At 40.1% G+C, this 19,933-nt stretch overlaps 1 protein-coding gene across 6 annotated transcripts in view; it reads right to left on the bottom strand.

Annotated features, from left to right (window-relative positions):
- Window positions 1-341: 341 nt before the first annotated feature.
- Window positions 342-19,933, bottom strand: part of LOC105473010 (drosha ribonuclease III) — a 137,914-nt gene continuing 118,322 nt past the window's right edge. For all 6 annotated transcript variants that reach the window (XM_011726567.2, XM_011726569.2, XM_011726571.3 and 3 more), the window contains 6 exons: window positions 10,195-10,336; window positions 8,682-8,764; window positions 8,488-8,591; window positions 5,992-6,084; window positions 4,824-4,870; window positions 342-601 (listed from right to left, as the gene is read on the bottom strand). In XM_011726567.2, coding sequence (XP_011724869.2) covers window positions 471-601; window positions 4,824-4,870; window positions 5,992-6,084; window positions 8,488-8,591; window positions 8,682-8,764; window positions 10,195-10,336 — 600 coding nt within the window. In that variant the 3' untranslated portion in view covers window positions 342-470. The remainder of the gene's footprint in view (window positions 602-4,823; window positions 4,871-5,991; window positions 6,085-8,487; window positions 8,592-8,681; window positions 8,765-10,194; window positions 10,337-19,933) is intronic.

Here is a 19,933-nt window from a genome sequence, read left to right as displayed (position 1 = left end):
GCTGAGAACTTGATACAACAGCCACCAGATGAAAGCTGAACAATCTACTTAAAAATCCAGAGATTTGAAAAAGTATAGATGTTAATAGAGCATAGTCAAAATGTCTAGTAAAGTCAATTTTTTACTTGTCAATTGAAAGTCTAGGGTCACAATCTGGGACAGAGATGGAAAAAACAGGATCTATTCCACATAGAATATGCTTCTTGAATTTTATTATTTAAAGAGCAAAACAAAAGGAAGTAATGCACATTCACCAAAGTCGAGTTTTCCATTAAATAGAAGAAAAATCTAATCCTTTGTAATAAAGACCATCCAGCTAAAAACAGATCATTAAAACAATAGCAATTTGACTTGTATTTTATTTCAATGAGCACACTTCATTCATTGTCTGTAGGAAAACTAGGCTAGGTCTCAATAGACAACAGTCACAGTACTGAGCAAGTAAATACTCCACACTTGCATGCCCTCCTTTATTTCTTGACGTCTTCAGTCTCATCTGGCTCTCTCTCTTGATGCTCTCTTTCCCACCTCATTTCTTTTAACTCTTGTCTGTACTTCCGTTCGATGAACCGCTTCTGATGGGCCATCTGGGGAAAATTATCTGACACAAGGAAATATATTTAATATTTAATAAAGGATAGCCACTAGTGCAAAGAGTGATGCAACTAAACATATACACATACAAATATACATGCATATGAAATGTGTATAATTATATTTCGTAAGGCACAAGATAGAAAGTTGTTTTCTTCCCTTATTCTTTCATCACTCAAAAACACATCAGAAGCCTGGATGAGCACCCCGATTGTAAATTTCAATATCTGATGTGAACTTGAGTATAACAGGCATCGAACATACAGAAATGTCAAAACACAGACATGTGGCTTGGGAATGTTACTAAGCAGGTGCTTTAGCATCACTCTCCTAGCAACAGGTGACTTTCAGGGAGAGATGAAAGGATACAGTAAAATGGAGTCACAGTTTTTGAAAAGCTCAAACTAAAAACTTCAAACAAATGACATTATGACACCATTATTTACCAAGAATTAAAGTCTCAGAAAAGAGCAAAGAAAGATCAGGTGGACAAAAAGAGGCCACATTCTAAGTCATTATGTCTGATAATTAATTTTTAAGCTTACAATGACAGGCCCAAAACTGTATCTGCAAAAGTAACTCAAGTAGAAAACTTATTGAGTCAAAGCGGACATATAACTTCATGTTTCAAACACATGAAGAATCCAAGATGTAGGAGAGCATGGCATGCTTGGGGGCAAGTTCATTTATTTCCTTTAAGGATGATGCATAATGAAGTTGATCTACATATAAGACAGCAGGCCCCTCATCAGTGATCTTGCTCTCCATGGTTTCATTTACCTGTGGTCGACCATGGGCTGAAAACAGGTGAGTAACGTAAAATAAGATATTCTGAGAGACAGCAGACACAGCATACAATCAAGAGTACATTCACACAACCTTTATTACAGTATGTTGTTACTGTTCAATTTTATTTATTGTTAATCTCTTTCTGTATCTAATTTATAAATTACATTTCATCTTTCAATTAAATTTTGCACATGTAGGAAAAAATACAGCGTACATAATGTTCAGTTTTAGGCATCCACTGGGGTCAAGTATCCCCCAAGGATAAGGAGAGATGACTGTATAATATATCCTAAATTCTTTTATCCCTATTATATTACACTATCCCTAAATTGTATAGTGTACCATCCTCACAGTAGGTTGAAGAAAGGACAGGGTAGTAGGAAAAGCATCTGAAAGACAGGTGGGGAATCAGCAAAGACCTGATATGTCTGAGAGTCAGAGATTGATTGAATTAATTAATTAATGTATTTATTTAGAGATGGAAACTCACTCTGATGCCCTGACTGGAGTGCAGTGGTGCAATCTCGGCTCTGATTCTCTGTCTCAGCCTCCCAAGTAGCTGGGATTACAGGTGTGCACCACCACACCCAGCTAATTTTTGTATTTTTAGTAGAGACGGGGTTTCACCATGTTGGCCAGGCTGGTCTCAAACTCCTGGCCTCAAGTGATCCTCCTGCCTCAGCCTCCCAAAGTGCTGGGATTACAGGCATGAGCCACCACACCCGGCCCAGAGATTGATTTTTTAAAAAAAGAGGAACATGACATCTGTATTTTGGAAATAAAACAGTAATAAAATCCTATTCCTGAACTGATAAAATTTATTCCTTATGTAGGTTTCAAATATAACTACTTTTTAAAAAATAAATCCCACTGAGTTAACTGTAAAGCAAGTCTCTACAAAATGAACTCTATTTCCTCAGTAGTACAGAAGTATGTAATAATCCCCAGTAAATTCTACTGTAAAATCAAATTTGCATTTGAAAAACAACTCAGATTTAACTATTGATAAAACTTTTTAAATATATCCTTATGGCCTTTATGAAGCTATACTACATATATATGCAGTGTAAATGTGTGTGTGTGTGTACATACACATGCACACACACATATACCTAGACACTTGAACATTTAAAATCATTTTCCTATCTACTCTTTCGGAAAGTACAGTATAGGTATGTATTTAATAAGGGTATGCTTTCTTATTCTAGTATAAGCATTTTCTCATATCATTAGTTTTTAAAACCACTAATGGATACAACATTTGGATATAGCAAGGGTTGGTAAACTCCTACCCACAGGCCAAATACAGCTATCCATCTGTTTTTATAAATAAAGTTTTATTGGTAGACACACCCATTAAATAGACACACTCATTAGTTTGCATACTGTCCAGGCCAGTGGGCTACAATGGCAGAGTTGAAGAATTGCGACAGAGACTGTATGGTCTGGAAAGTCTAAAATACTTACTATCCAGTCCTTTACAGAAAATGTTTCCTAACCCGGGGATATACCAAAATTTATGAAATATTTTCCTACTCTTAAACACGTAGTTTGATTTTTTTTCCTGCTATTATAAATCAAGTTGTCATGATTCTCATGGTACAAACTTTTTTGGAGAGGAGGGGAAGAGACAGGGTTCTCACTCAGTTGCCCAGGCTGGAGTGCAATGGCATGATCATAGTTCACTGCAGCCACCAACTCCTGGGCTCAAGTGATCCTCTGGCCTCAGCCTTCCAAGTAGCTGGCACTACAAGTACATGCCACCAAGCCTGGCTAATGTTTTTTGGGTTATTTTATTTTTTTAAATTTTTTGTAAGGACAGGGACTCACTATATTCCAGGCTGGTCTCTAACTCTTGGCCTCAAGTGATCCTTTCCTTGGCCTACCAAGGGTATGAACTTCTTTAAGGACCTGCTACATACTGCCCAATTGCTTTCCAGTAGTTTAAACAACTCACTCCTATCAGTATGGATATGCAGGCCTGTCTCAGAACAGGTGATCTCTCCAGTACTGTTTTATAGTCGAAAACAAACAAAAAATGGAATCTCACTTTTATTTCACTCTGACTGCAAATTTATATGTACAATGGATGAAGTTCCTAATAGCCATCTTAAAACTCTCTGTGAAGAATCCATGGATGCTGGACCCTGGCAGTACCAGCTTCTGTTCCCACTAACCTCCCTGCCCCCGAACAGGAACCTTTATCTGCTGATTTCCACTTGGCTCTTAGCCTGCTTGCCTTTCCTGGAATCTCTCCCATGCCTGAAGATTCTGGGCCTCTTCACTTTTAGCTTCCCGCACTGTACTGTCTGCTACCTCATTTAGCGGGGTATTTGAAGCATAATAGAATTGCACTGTCATGTTGTGCCCACAGGTTCTGCTGTGCAGCACAACAGACCTCAGAAGAAAAATCCCTTGCACTTAAGCCTTCAGTTTACAAAAGACTATGCAATTTCCTACAAGGTCAATCATGTAATTGAAGTTTCTTCAACCCACGCATCCCACTCCTGGGAACCTATTCCACAGAACTAAAAAGCACCAATATATAACATTTGTTGGTAATGATGATTAAAAAAAAAGTGTCCACCAATAATAAAAAGGCTGAATAAAATATAGCACACCTCTAGCAGGAAATATTATGCAGCCAATAAGAATGAATTGGAGCTGTTTTCTATAATCTGCAGGGCTGCTCATGATACATTATTGAGCAAAAAAAGAAAGGTATAGAGAAGTATGTAATAACAGCCCATTTAATAAAACAATGGTCAAAAACAAAAAAGAAAAAACCTTCACATGTATTCTTTTCAGTTACAGGATTTTAGAGAATACAGAAATGTATGAAAGAAAACACAGACCAGGCGCGGTGGCGCACGCCTATAATCCCAGCACCTTGGGAGGCAGAGGTGGGTGGATCATCTGAGGTTAGGAGTTTGAGACCAGCCTGGCCAATATGGTGAAACCCCGTCTCTACAAAAAAAACAAAAAAATTAGCTGGCCGTGGTGGGAGACACCTGTAATCCCAGCTACTGGAGAGGCTGAGGCAGGAGAATCACCTGAACCCGGGAGGCAGAGGTTGCAGTGAGCCGAGATTGTGCCACTGCACTCCAGCCTGGGCAACAAGAGCAAAAGTCCATCTCAAAAAAAAAAAAAAGCACAAGAAAACACAGCAGGTTATTCACACAGGTCACCCACGCTGAGATTAGGACTCTAAGCAAAAAAGGAAAATGCAAATCAAAAAGCATTCAGGAATACTTTCATTTTTAAATATAAGTCCATTTTAGAATGTCTCACATTCTACTATATTCTCTGTGTGAAGAATAATTATGAAGAAAACAAAATCACATTTTATCAGTACTTACCATTTTTCTCCCTCCTCATTTTCTTTCCATAAAACACTCATTACATGATGAACATAATTATAGAAAAAGAAATAGGCTCACATTTTTCAAGGGCATCCATTGCTGCTCCCATTTCCGCTTGCTGAATACTATTACATAAAATAAAAGTAAGATACACTTTAATTTTGAGATCCTTTTTTTTTTTTTTTCCCCAAAAATGCAACGTATGGCTACAAATTTTTCAGGTTGATTTTCACGTTTGGTGCATAAAATTTCCTCTGATTACTTCCACTGTCACACACTGAATTGCACAGATAGGAATATACACAAGAGCATGCAGAAATGTCGTTGATTTGCACAAAGCCTCCTTAAGTTATTCACTCCACACTTTAATACTGCAATAAAATGCCTTCCATTTATATTAGGTCTGAAGTATTTCATACTTAAGTTTGAATACCCTCACTGTAAAGTTTAAAGAGGAAAAGAAAAAAAATATGTAGACAGGTTTCAAATCATTTCTCAGTTTAAGATATAGACTGGAGAGTTCAAAGAAAGGTGATAATATACATAATTCTTTTCACCTAAAGATGCTAGCATTTCTACACAGCTCAGGTGAGTAGTAGTAAATCAAATGTCTAACAGAGCTGGGCATGGTGGCTCATACCTAAAATCCCAACACTTTAGGAGGCTGAGGCTGGGAGGGGGGACCACTTAAGGTCAGGAGTTCGAGACCAGCTTGGCCAATATGGCAAAACCGTCTCTACTAAAAATACAAACATTAGTGGGCGTGGTGGCATGTGCCTATAATCCTAGTTTCTCGGGTGTCCGAGGTACAAGCAAAGGTTGCAGCGAATGGAGATCATGCCACTGCACCCCAGACTGGGCAACAAAGTGAGACTTTATCTCCAAAAAAAAGTCTAATGGCTGTGTCATGTGCGACATGACACATCTTACATGCACAGCTTGCATCAAAGAGCACTCTGCTGGGTAACTAAAACTAGACAGGCCGTCTTACCAGGTAATGTGGTTTTCTTAAGGTAGCTAAAGCCCCTTACACAATGGTATTCCCATTGTCCAGGGCTGATTCAGGGCTTGGCTTTGAGACAACTAATGTGGGGGCATTAATCCCTGGAATTCACTTTGCTACTACTCTTGAACATTTTCTTCTCTGAGTTGAAAAAGACAGATGATTCCGTTTGGAGATACCAGCTAGGGAATGAGACACACAGGATGTTCATTAAAAGCAATTCCAGGTATTTTCTTCTCATACCTTGGTCCTTTCCCACAGCCTATTCTTTCTCCCTTGAAATAAACAGCCACAGTGTAGGTTCGGGCATGGGATGGGCCCACTGTCTGCAGAGTCCTGAAAGGGAAAAGAAAGAACATTTATTATGGTAAAGTGTTATTTGTCATGGTTACTATGAACTATGAGGAAAACCATGTACTTACTGCCTAGACAGAGGAAAGTAAAATAATAGGAAATGTGAAAATGGCAAAAAGGTAAAAAGCGTTTTTGATTTGCTAACCCGACAAATATTGAGAGCATTTAAAATAGAAATTCTTAAAAATTCTGCATTGCATTTTAATATTTCTTCCCAAAGTAGTAACATCCAAAGGCTAACAGTGAAGTATAAAATATTTTTAAAGAGTTTCTAAGTGTGCATATTCATAAACTTTTATCACGAAAAGAGCTCCAGTCTATTGTTTTTCAGTGCTAATCACAGCCTAAAACAATAAATATTGGGGTAATACACTTCAAGCCACATCTAATTGCTTTCACATCCTTTATGGATTCTTTCTAATGTCTGGTATCTTATCTAAAAGATCAGAAAATGTATTTAATTTCTGAAACATCTGAGATCACTTCAAAGGTATGCTTTAATGCCAAGTACACAACACAATCGCCAAAAAAACAAAGCTCCAGGTACTCTGGATTTTAATGGCATGGTGCAGACTTCAAATGCAGTAAAACTGATAACTTCATGGAAAAGGGAAATTAAAAGTAGCCAACAAAGATAATGGAATGAACACAATAATCTTAAAAAAAAAAAAAAAAAAAATGTAAAACAACCCCATGATCTTGATAAAAAGAGCAAACTCATCTTGTACTTTCATTTGGGGGATTTATGAGAAGGGAGCATAGCAATTTCCTTTGTGTTCATACGCTCCATGGGATGAATGTGCACGAGTGGCTTCTTGAAGGTAGTACTTATTACAGTGATCATGCCTGTGCTATGGAAAGTTTAGCATCCTCATTTTATTTATGGAACCTTAATTATCACTCGGATGAGGAAATGCTATGAGCCTTTCATAGAATACAGTTTGGATATTCATTATGCTTATTAGGCACATAATAAAGTGCTATTTCTAAACATTTGGGGCTTTTTTTCCCCCAATAAATAAAGGAAACATTGTTTAGCAGTGACAGCTTCTTGGCATAATTTATAGTAGCTTGCTGTGGGGTGACTCAACCTCTTCTCCTGGCCTTCATTTTTCTTTAGCAAAAAGGCCTATAAAGTGTTGTGACTGTTAAATAAAAACATGTGAAAGGATTGAAAATTCCCTTGGCCGGGCGCGGTGGCTCATGCCTGTAATCCCAGCACTTTGGGAGGCCGAGGCGGGCGGATCACAAGGTCAGGAGATCGAGACCACGGTGAAACCCCGTCTCTACTAAAAATACAAAAAATTAGCCGGGCGCGGTTGCGGGCACCTGTAGTCCCAGCTACTCGGGAGGCTGAGGCAGGAGAATGGCGTGAACCCGGGAGGCGGAGCTTGCAGTGAGCCGAGATCGTGCCACTGCACTCCAGCCTGGGCTGGGCAACAGAGCAAGACTCCGTCTCAAAAAAAAAAAAAGAAAATTCCCAACTGCCAGTCTAATGTTTTTCCTTGTGTATTATGAAATTTGAGAAAGTCCAAAGGGGAGCTTTTACTCCATACAGAACACACACACACAGATGTGTATGCTTGCAACTGTGTATGCAGCCACCTGGGGTGAAACAGTTTTGAAATAATCTTTAAACATCCTTAAAATCACATACCCAGACAATACCTTGAGATGCAACCCACCTATTTCAATAATCCTTTCATTTTGTAATTCCACTTTGAAAGCATCTTCTTAATCAACCTATGTGTGTCTCAAGATACTCTACTTCAGAGCTGAACCTCCTGTTTTCATCAAAATGGGTATTAAGTGGTGTAGTGACCCACTACTTACCTACATTCCTTTTTAATGACTTTTGGCTACCACTCAAAGGATAAAGATATTCAAAGTATGTGATGGCTTTTGATACACATTCTGAGAAGAAAAGTTCCAAGCTGAAGCTAATAGGGGTTCAGGGAAAGTGCAGAGAGGCACCCAAATATTGCTACAAATAATCATACATGATCTTCTCATCTGGAGGCACAGCCCGGCAGAAGTTACAAGCAAGAAGACAAATATACAAATGTATATAAAAATCACTGAATCCAAATTTTCTTTTCGATCTCATAATCTTAGTTTGTCTCCCTCTCAGGCAGTAGTTCACAGAGATTTTTAGGAATGGGAGAGAGCACAGAGATAATGGAGTGGGAACCCACTTATTACAGCTAAGACTGAGAGCCCCAGCGAGTTTCCCTGTGGGGCCCAAAGTCACACTGACAGTCAAGAAGTCTGAATCCTGGGCTCCTGTCATGATCACCCCTCAATGACTCGTTCTTCAAGGCACATGGAAAGTCAATTCTAGGCATGCTGGATCCAACCAATGGCCTGCAAGCAGCAAGTACTTACTTGTACAGAGGAATGTCTGGCTCTTTTCCTTCTGTCCTAAGTGTCAAGCAACACTGCTGAAGCTGGGATTTGGGGTCATTCCAATCCTGATTCAAAATGAACTCCTGTGGAAGTCCCCAAAAACTCTTTAGTAACGGGTTCTGGAATCACCAAACATAAAGCAGACCACTAATTCAAACTTTATATGAGCTTACTTTCAATCGTGGAAAGAAGCAGACATTCATGAAAGTATGAACATATTCCAAATCCTTATCAATGTATAGCGCTGCAATAAATGCTGGGGAAAAAAGGATACTTTAAAATAAACCACAATCACTGCCATTTATCAGAAAGAGTAAGAGACCTAGACTTTTAAGCAAAATTTTAGTAACAGTTTCAACTTCCACGCCCTCTTTGTTTTTCAGCATTACCATTTCATCTTTCCCCACTTTTTGTCATTAATATCAGAGCAGCAAGAGATGTGTAAGATGCAAATCATAGAGTACAAAGACCAAACTGCATTTAGCTAAGGGCTAAATGGTTAGTTTAAAAGGTACACAGAATGCCGCTGTATATCAGGGAAAACGTGCTATCTGAGCACCCAACCCTGTTCACATCAAATAAGTCAAAATACTACTTGAAGATTAGATATGATGCCAGAATATGCACATTCTTGGGTCTGGTCATTGTCAACACCAATCCTGAGATCCCCTGTTTTATAAGGATTCTGTTAAATTTCATGAGCAGAAATGGGATAATTTATAGATTCAATCTGCCCAAAAAGAGAAAAACTTACTACTGATCTTAATGACAACAGTATGTCAAATTTTGCATGAATAAATGGTGACCCCCTAGGATGACTTCATTTAAAGGTACCTCAACAAAGCAAACAAATGGTGGATTTTCAAAAGAAGGAATAAAAATAGCTTTCATTGAGCTAAAAAAAAAAAAAAAAAAAAGTGAGAATGATCTCTCAATTTAATTTTTATGTGATTTTCATCTTTAAATTATTTTTCTATCACTGAAAAAGAAGTTCTTTTAAGTTGCTTAGTCAGAACGCCTTTGCACTTTGTAAATAAGCTGGTTTTGCATGGCAGACTTTGATACTTGAATATAATTCCAATTGTCAAAAATACTATAACACTAAAAAAGAAAAAAAGTTCTAAGGCTCAGTGAATGGCCCACTTATTTTGAAGTAATACAAACAATACAACATGTGTATAATCCTTTCATTAACTATAATAGGATTATTTACAATGCTACCAGACCATATCAGAAACTGCAAAAGATGACATTTGTCCGCAGAGCTTTGCACTCATTCAAAACAATGGATAATAGTTTCAGTATTTAGTGAATAAATTACCCTTCTTTCTTCTGTGCCCCTATATGAAGGCTGCTGGGTGGCAAAAAGGTTCTGATTCACAACAACTGATCTTCATATCCTATTACTGTTTCACACAAAGGGATGTGGTAGCTGAGTGTTAGGATGGAGGGGTATGTGTAGGGGGTACGCTGAGCATAGATTGAACATAAAATTCACTATTCACATGTCTTAGTTTCAAATTATTTTCCTTCAGAAAAGCTTTGGTAAAAAGCATAAATAAAAATTAAAATAGCAAAAAAGGTTTCTTTAGCCAGAACATAATAATAATGAGGAGGAGGACAAATACGGTTACTTGGACTTAAACTCTGAACCTGAAGGTTGAGAGAAAAGTGTGTGGCACTCACATTCCAAAAGGTCCGCCAAGGTCTTGGTGCGAAGGGCCACGGGCCTCTTGGTCTTGTCGTTGGTTATGGCATACTCCTGCATGCCCAGCTCCTCCGCTACCTTGGCCTGAGTTCTATTATTCACCAAAGAGCTTCGCAACAACTGCCCAAAAGGAATGGGGGTACATTGAGAACACATTTCATTTTTGACCTCTCTTATTCCTGGGTTGGACCCAACCAGCCTGAGAGGATCTCACTGATGGGGACACCAAAATAAGTGAGGTCTAGGTCCTCAACCATCACCCAGATGACGGTGATATGCTCCATGCCTGTCTACCCTCTCCTTAGTAACGTGCTCCACTCTGCTATACTGGATTTTTACCTTACTAACATAAATGGCTCATTTACTTCTTTAGAAGCAGTGGGGCAGGGTTGTGCGGGGGGCAGGGATGTATAGTATGACTTAAGGTCATAGCTTCTAATAAGTTTAATGCTACTAAATGAGGAAGGATTAAGAGTTCTAAAAATCAATTTTATTAAAGTATAACTTACATTCAATAAAATGCACCCATTTTTAGTGTACAGTTAGGTGAGTTTTGAAAAACACGTACGTTTTTATCACTCCAAACAAATTCCCAGCATCTCCATGCAGTGAATCCTTCCCAACCCCTGTCCAGGCAAACTCGGCCTGCGTTCTGTCACTGTACATTAGTTTTAAAGGATTCTTTTTTTAAAGTCTAAAATAAGCTTCAAGTTTCATGGCATTGATGCTAATTTTGATATTATAGGACTTAAGTGAGGTTTAAGTAAATATTATGAAAAGATTTAAATTATTTACATTTTTACTTTTATTATTATTTTAAAGATTTATGGTATCTAGCTTGAGTCTCAGTTTTTCATACTGATATCCTTTTTTTTTGAGACAGGCTCTTGCTCTGTTGCCTAGGCTGGAGTGCAGTGGCGCTCCATCTTGGCTCACGGCAACCTCCATCTTCTGGTCTCAAGCTATCCTCCCATCTCAGCCTCCTGAGTAGCTGTGACTATAGGCACCTGCCATCATGCCCAGCTAATTTTTGTATTTTTTTGTAGAGACAAGGTTTCACCATGTTGCCTAGACTGGTCTCCAACTCCACAGTTCAAGTGATCCACCCACCTTGATCTTCTAAAGTGTTGGGATTTACAGGCATGAGCCACTGCACCTGGCCCATACTGGTATCCTTTGTCTCTAATCAAATTAAAATATAATTTTCATATTTCAACTTTAGGAATTCAAAACAAAAATTTCTACTAGGAATTTCATCAGACAGCTAAGAGTCCTCCAAGAATTATCCAACTAGTAACACTATACGCTGCATGAAAATTATGCAACGAATCCATTATAGAAGTGTCCATAAAACAAGTATGGTTTAGGCATTTAACACTCATTAACCACTCACTAGGGAAGAGGAGAGGAGGACAGCTGGGAGCAAGTAGGTGCATACAAAGATGGGAACTCACCAAACAAAAATGGAACATAATCATCCCTGATCTCTTAAGATTTGGGAGAATAATGCATCTACAACTACAACTTTTCTTAGAAGACATATAACAAATTCTTGGTCTATTAAAAAACTTCCTGCTAAGAAACATTCCTGAAAACAGGGACGAGGAGCAGGAAGCAGCTGTGAGTTGTGCTGGTATTCCACTCCCTGCTGTTCCATGTCGCACTTTATTAGATGCAAGTTTTATGCTCTGTGGCTCCATGGTGTCAACAGAGCTTATGAAAATCAAGATTTATTCTCAGTGTCTGATAGTGAATCCTTGACAACAGATAAATAAGAAACAATATGTTCTTAATTTGTCTGACAATGATTCATGAAGCAGAAATATAACTTGATCTTCATAAGCCATGCTTGCTGTTGAATTTCAGACTATTATTCTTTGCCTGTCTCTGCTTTCTTTCCTCCTCCTATCTCCCCCTTAGCCCCATCTTTTCTTCAATATAGAGTTTCACTGAAATTAACATCCATAGAGGAGCTGAAAATTAAAAGGCTAGCATATAACATTAATAGAAGACCCAACCAGTAAGGAGCCCACTAGCCTAATATCTTGTAATTATGGAATAATTGAGCTGACAGTGATATATCTTTTTTGGTTTGGATTTCAAATGGGGACGGGGAGCTTTCCTAAAGTAGAGTCTGTGGGGGAATAGGATGGCTACTATGGGAACAAGGCTATGCTGAATAAGTTGAGTCCTCTCCGAATATATGCTGTCGGTATGGGAAGAAAACTCTTTAAGCCATGGACATGGAATGTTCATGCCTCAGATACAACAAGCCCGACGTACACATGAGCACACACAAATTATGACACATCACTGGCTGCCAGGCCCCAGCGGCCACCTTCCAGTGTCAGGGCCCCTCACTCAGTGCTGTACTGATGGGGAAGGAGGAAAGCAGTGAGGATGGAATCAGAAATGCTTCCAGTTTTATTTCAGACAAGCCCTGACAGGTCTGAAAGCAGAAGGGTGGCCAATAATAAGTGAGATCTGTAAGTTTTTGCCAAAAACCCAGAGGCTGAACCAAAAGTCAGTGGGGGAGAAGGAAGCTATACATCATCCATATTCTCATCGTCAGTTTAAATTTAGAAAATGAGTTGAAAAGAGGGAAGACCTTGCTCTTTACCTAGACAAGAAAGTCTGAATGGCAGTTCTCTAAATGACAACTTTCATCCTTGTCCTTTGCTGAACTCTACTTCATAATGAATCATGTTATTTGCCAAAGAACACGACCCAGGGGGATGAGCAAGAAAGAAAACCTGAGGTTACAGCAGTTCAGTGCACCAGTGGTGCAGGCCAATTACATGCCAGGCCCTGTGCTGACAGCTGAAGATCCTGAGAGGAGCAACACGCTGCTGCTGCCCTCAGGAACTGACACCCTCCTCGGAAGTCACATGCAGACCGGCTGTTGCAATGCACTGTGGTGGCCGCAGTGCCAGCACAGAGACTGCAGGTATACACAGGTGCTCCTCTAGACCTCAGCCTTCCAGGGAGGCCTCCTGGAGGAGGGCTGACATTTGAGTAAAAGCATTTCAGGGCCTCATTTCCCTGGCTGTACCACCAGAATCGTAAGGTGCTTCTGAGAAGCTGGTGCCCAGGCTTCTTTCAAGAACCAACGAATCAACATTTCTGGAGATCTAACTTTTGAAAAGATTCATGTAGGTGGATTCCGATGAACACAGAATCAGAACTGAAAAAGACTGAGTCAGCCAGTTGAGAGAAGGGTGGGAAAGGGTTTCCAAGGAAAAGAGAGCAGCTATGGCAAATGCAAGGGGCCATTACACAGCGAGGTGACTGCTGGGTGGACCTGGAGGGGAAATCAGAGCCAGGTGAGGAGAGCTGATGCAGTGCGGCTGGCAGGTGATGTAAAGAAGCCTGAGCTTTCCTGTAGGGGAAGAAGAATCCCAAAAGGTATCAAACGGGGGCAGTTGTGAGGTAACTTTTTTTTATTTTACAAAGATTATTTTGGCAGAAGGATTTAAATGGGGGCAAGACATGAAGTTGAAAAGCCTGTAGATGGTGACATTATAAATTACTATTTTACAAAGAGGAAATATCTATATATTTTAGTGGAAATCTAGAAAATAAACCTTAAGCACCCAATTGAGCAGAAAACAGTTATCAGACTATTTTGCAAACAATGCCTTGTATTAAGAGACAGCAAAAAGCAAAATATTTTGCACCAAGTTACCTGGGTTCAAACTGTGGCTCTAGCACTTCCTAGCTAAGTGACCGTCTAAGTTATTACATCTCTCTGAGCCTCAGTTTCCTCATCTATAAAATGGAGAATGTAGTGCCTAGCTCTCAGGGTTGTTTTGAGAATTAGAGTGAATGACATATAATCTAACTACAATGACTGGCACATGATAAACACAACAGAAATGTTAGCTGTTGCTGTGTTATCCACAATAGCATCATCACAATTAGACAAAATACGTTTGCTCTTCAGTTATGGGGAAAAGTTTCTAGAAAATTCCAAGAATTCCTCTGAATTTGTTTTCAATGTCAAATGTTTTCGATACCTGTCCTGTCCACTCACTGTCCTCAAAATTCCCCATTTTACCAGGTGCTAACCTGTCCTTAACAACTTTTAAAAAAATACTTCCAAAAAGACAAAGTTTAATTTGAAATCACCAGAAATGACTAAGAATGCTATACTTAAAGCTCTCTGTAAACCTGAGAAAAGGACTGCTGAATTCCTGGTGCAATGTCACAGACCAATGTAAATATCCCAGATCTCAAACTCTGGTATTGAGAATCCAGGATGTTTTCTATTATCCCAGCATAGCACTCTTTCATCATTACTTTAAACTTTCATAAGAAAAAGATTTATTCGTTTAAATAAAACATACATATTGACAATCTTCCTTCAAGTTCCCTATTTCACTCTTGAATCTAAAGAGAAAAACCACAGTTGGCAGATGAGCTACCAAAGAGGGCCACCTAGTGTAAAATAAGCAGACTGTGATTTATTATTTTGAGGGCTTTAATATAAGAACACGGGGTGAAAGCAGAATATACTATTGAAAGTGACAGTGATATGCCACACAGGTCTATTATACCGAGAGTGGTCGCCAGATGGTCTCCATTTCCCGTGATAACTAAAGAAAAGGTACATAAATGCTAGCAGGCAAATACAGGTCAGATACAAAGAGCCAAATTATGTCAGTGACAGAAATCCTCAAACAGGAGGCTGTGGAATCTACTCAACGAGATCTTTTAGATAAAATACCTGTTTGTCTGAATGATTTATGCTCAGTGCTGTGTGGAAGCAGCAGGGCAGGATTAGATCACTGGTTCTTGAGCTTTGTATCTGTAATCCTTGCTCTCTTTCCCATTATCCCAAATCATTAAAAACAAACAAAAACTGTAGGTTCATCACCACTATAGTGCATGCCACCATTGAGTACAGTGCCTTGCACACAGTAAGCATGGAGATGAGCAACTATTTTTACCACACACTAAAGGCTAAGAAAAGAAGAATGATACAGAGGAGAAAACTCCTATGGCTAAAGATTTCCAAGTGTTACATGACAGGCATCCTGGCCTGTGTCAATACTTTCTTTGAGGCGTTCTCACAATTTATACTTTGACCCTACTGCATACACCATCCTAAAAACTAAAAACTTCAGCATGTGAAACAGAACCTCTTCCCTCTATAGCCCAATGCAGACTCAATTATCCTAGAACAATTGGATAAGCCTAACACTCCTTCCCGAGTAGGCCTTTTTGAATAGCCAACTTACAGAACAGAATGTTTTTCCCCATCAGCGTTCAAAACTTGAAAACCATATTACATTTGCTCAATTGTCCTTATTCCCTTTAAGTGTGCAAGGGAATGGCTCAAAGCTAATTAATGCCTCCCAATGTGAATTACTGTAGCTGTGTGCTCTTTAATCACAATAATGAATCATTTGCCATCCCCCCACCAATCCAACTGCAATAAGTAATCCTCTCCAAATTTTAAATTAATTTTAATCCTTAGACACTCATAAGTAAGTCCTCTGCTTCTTCCCTTATACATAAAGCAACAGTCCACTTCCCTCCAGTGCCACTGCCTCTTCCCTCTTGACTTAGCTGACTGCACAATTGTCACTCTTTTATTTATTTAGCAAAGATGTACTGAGGGCCTATCATATGCCAGGATGAACAAAAACATGCTCTCAAAGAACTTCTAGTCTACTGGGGTATGCAAAGTGAAGTAAAGGCCAGGAAGGAAAACAACACAGAATTTTGATGGGGAGGGGACCAAGGGTGGGGAAGGATGGTCAGGGAAAGTTTCCCCCACATCCAGAAGTCACACCAGAAAGGACATCTAAAGGAACAGTAGAAGATACCAGGCACATGAGAGTAAGGGCTAGAACAGAACAGCTTCCGGGGGAGGAAGAGCATACACAAAGGCCTGCTGACAGGAGGAGGCCTGGAGAAACGCAAACAGCAGCCCAGTACAGAGGTGCAGAGCGAGAAGAAGAGCCTGTGGTATGAGGCTGGGCAGGCGGGCAAAGCCAGACCACCCAGGGCTTTGCCTGTTCTTTAGAAACTATCTGAAGAGTGACCGGGCGCGGTGGCTCAAGCCTGTAATCCCAGCACTTTGGGAGGCCGAAACAGGCAGATCACGAGGTAAGGAGATCGAGACCATCCTGGCTACCCCGGTGAAACCACGTCTCTACTAAAAAATACAAAAAACTAGCCGGGTGAGGTGGCGGGCGCCTGTAGTCCCAGCTACTCGGGAGGCTGAGGCAGGAGAATGGCGTAAACCCGGGCGGCAGAGCTTGCAGTGAGCTGAGGTCGCGCCACTGCACTCCAGCCTGGGTGACAGAGCGAGACTCCGTCTCAAAAAAAAAAAAAAAAAAAAAAAACTATCTGAAGAGCAACTGTAGAGAGTTAAGCTGGGATAGGATGATCATTCAGTCAAAGCATACTTGCTGAGCACTGATATGCCAGGTACTTCCCAGGGACCCAGGAATCAGGAATGGAGAAAACAAACAAAAATCCTGGTCTTCACGGAGTTTACACTCTGATGGGAGAAGACAGATAGTAAACAAGTACATTACATACTATATGCTAAGGAGGAAAAAGACATGAGAGGTTCCAGGCTGAGGAGATGTGCTAGGGACAAGGGGGAAGCGGTTGTCTATTTATTCAGGGTAGGTTAAGGAAGGCTTTATTGATAAGATGACATCTGAACAGAGACCTGAAGGAGGTGAGCAATTTGGCTGTATAGACTACCAGGAGAACAATACTGCAGCCAGATAAAATGCACGTGCAAAGGCCCTGGGGCAAGGGCTTGCTTAGTGTCCTGCAGGAGCTGGCATAGAGGCCAATGTTAACAGTCTATGAAACAGTCAGAAACAAGGAGCCAGTTCATATAAGGTGACTGTAACAACACTGTCTTTTACCCTTGAGATAGCAAGGTTTGAGAGGTTTTGTGCAGAAGAGGAATGTAATCTGGCTTCTCTTTAAAAATGATCCCTCTAGATGTGCTGAAAATTGACTAGGGCCCGGGGGATGAACCAGTTGGGAGGTTATGGCTAATAATCTGGACTACAGTGGCTCAGACCAAGTGATAGTAAAAGTGGTCAGAATCTACACAGAACTTAAAACAAATTTACAAGAAAAAGGAAAGAGAAAAGGCCAAAGACACAAATTAGGAAGTAGTGTAAAGATGTACTCAAAGCCATGAGACAGACAGAATGAGATCAGCAGAAGTTGACAGAGAGGAGGTCTGACGACTGAGAACTGGGCCACTCTAATGTTAATAGGTGGGGAGAGGAAGAGAAACAACCAAAGGGGACTGAAGATGAATGGCTGGTGTCGTCACAGTGTAGTCACTGTAGATGAAAGGCCAGTGTAGATTTGTTGTGAAGAGACTCCTTTGACTGCAGCATGTAAAATGGATTGAGCAGGGGCATGAGTTGACATAGGAAGACCTTGGTAGGAAGCTGCAAAAATTAACTTCACAAAGGCCTGAGATCTGGGCCTCTTGAAGGATTTCTGCCTGAGAGGCTGTCCATCTCTCAGATAGAATTCAAAAATGCCCGTAAGAACAGCAAAGGCAGGCTTTTCAAATATTAGGATACATCCAGGAGAAACCTGGGGACTCCAGGAGCACCCTCCTCTCACGGGAAGATGCTGCACTGCCTTATGTTTTGCATGAACACAACCTTCAGATTCCTATCCTTTGCAATTTAATAAATGTCACTTCTTTCAACTGGGTCTCTATCAATCACAGTGTGTGTGTGTGTGTGTGCGTGTGTGTGTGTCACACACAGAGACAGAGAGAGGAGAGTCTTGCTCTGTTGCCCAGCCGGAGTACAGTGGTGCAACCACAGTTTCTGGGCTCAAGCGATCCTCCCACTTCAGCCTCCCGAGTAAATGGGGCTACAAATGCATGCCACTCTACCAAGCTAGTTTTTTAATTTTATTGTAGAGATAGAGTCTCATTATGTTGTACAGGCTGGTCTTGAACTCCTGGGCTCAAGCAGTCCTCCCAGGATGGCCTCCCAAAGTGCTGGGATTATAGGCATAAGCCACCATACCTGGCCCTTGTGATGTTTTGATAGTTATGCAGAAATTAAACTGCAGTGGTCCAGGTGAGTAAGGATGGTAAGGAGGATGTGGGTGACAGAAAAAAGGTCATAAGAAAGAGGATAAATTAAAGAAATACTTGAGGAGTAAAACTGTCAGGGCTTGTGAACGAACTGGGATATAGAAAAGGGAGATAGAGAGAGGCATCCAAGATGCCTCCTAGGTTTCTGACATGCAACACTGAATGGGTGGTGCCACCGTTCAATTAGGGAATATTGGACGAGGACCCAGGCAGGAGACTATAAATTCGGTCTTACATGTGTTGAGACATTGAGAAGGCAGCTAGGGCTGGAACTCAGAAGGCAGAGAGAACTGAAGAGATCAGTTTAGAAGTCATCTGCCAGTAAGATGAAACTGATGACATATATTGAAAGGACTGGTAGCAGAGATTAAAAAGAGAACATGGCCTAAGAATGAGTGTTTTAGATATGGACTGTTTATTAGCCATAAGACTAAGATGTGTCTGCAAAGCAGGCTGAGAAAGAGTAGCTAAACAGGTAAGAGGAAACCCAGCAAAGTGCACCGTGACAGAAGACAACAAAGCTTGTATTTCAAGGAGGAGGGAGCAGCCATGTTAATGCTGATGGGAGTTGGTATCTGTTAGAATCTGCGTTTAGCTTATTCTTTGTCTTTGTCTTGCCCGCAGATCTGCTGGTCCTGATGATTTCTACCAAAGCATTCTGTGAATATAATTCAAAAAGCCTTCACATAATTTTATCATTTGTCAACACCATTCTAATAAGCTAGTCAAAAACTTTCTAATATTAAGACAGCAGGGCTGTTAAATTCATTTTGGATAAAACTACACTTCTGGCATTGCAGTGATTTTGGAAAGAACACAGAACTAGAGTCTCTCATCTAATCCTAGTTTTACCTTTCTCTAGATCATGGGCAGGACTCATGCCTTTCTGAGTTTTGGTTTTTGTTCAATGCTGGGGGTAGGGGAGTGGGGTGGGAGGAGAAATGTATGCAGTGAGCAGGTGGGAAACAATAAACTTCCCATCTCTGTAAGATCCTAGAGTTCACAATTAATTTTGTAGGAATACCAGGGGAAATGTGTATATTTAAAGCAAACATTTTCAAAAGTGGCCTCTATAGGGCCCTAAGACAAATTACTACTTCAAACTATTTAGTTGGTTTGGCGATTTCTCAGGCCAACCAGATACTCTGACACATATGAAGTGTCAGAGGATATTGAACATGCAATTTATTGTTTTTCTAATGAACAGTGAGATACTAGACAATAGTTCATTTCTCAAAAATGTTCACATTTTCTTATGAATTTAATATTGTCATGAAAAACTCTTTCTTGTCCACCTAAAAACAGTTAACTTTAAATGGTAATCAAACTGTTAATATAAAAAAGAGTACTGCTGATTCCTCAGCACTTATGATGGAACTCAAGAGATACTCATTGAGTGAATGAATGCTAGGCTTAGAAATTCCACTGAAAAATGACATCTAAAGAGCCAAGTCACCATATTCTCTCTAGTTCCAATATTTATGTCTCGCATAAACTATTTCCAGGGCTCACAGTTACAAAGATAAAATCCTATTCAAAGCAGAACACACATAAAAACCGTACAGATGCAAAGTCTGAAAGACTTGTTATCTGCTTCAACATAATAAAGACAG

Source organism: Macaca nemestrina, chromosome 6, assembly GCF_043159975.1.
Source record: "Macaca nemestrina isolate mMacNem1 chromosome 6, mMacNem.hap1, whole genome shotgun sequence".
Taxonomy (NCBI): Eukaryota; Metazoa; Chordata; class Mammalia; order Primates; family Cercopithecidae; genus Macaca; species Macaca nemestrina.
Note: the sequence above shows the minus strand (reverse complement) of the source record. Positions and strands in the feature narration are given on the sequence as shown.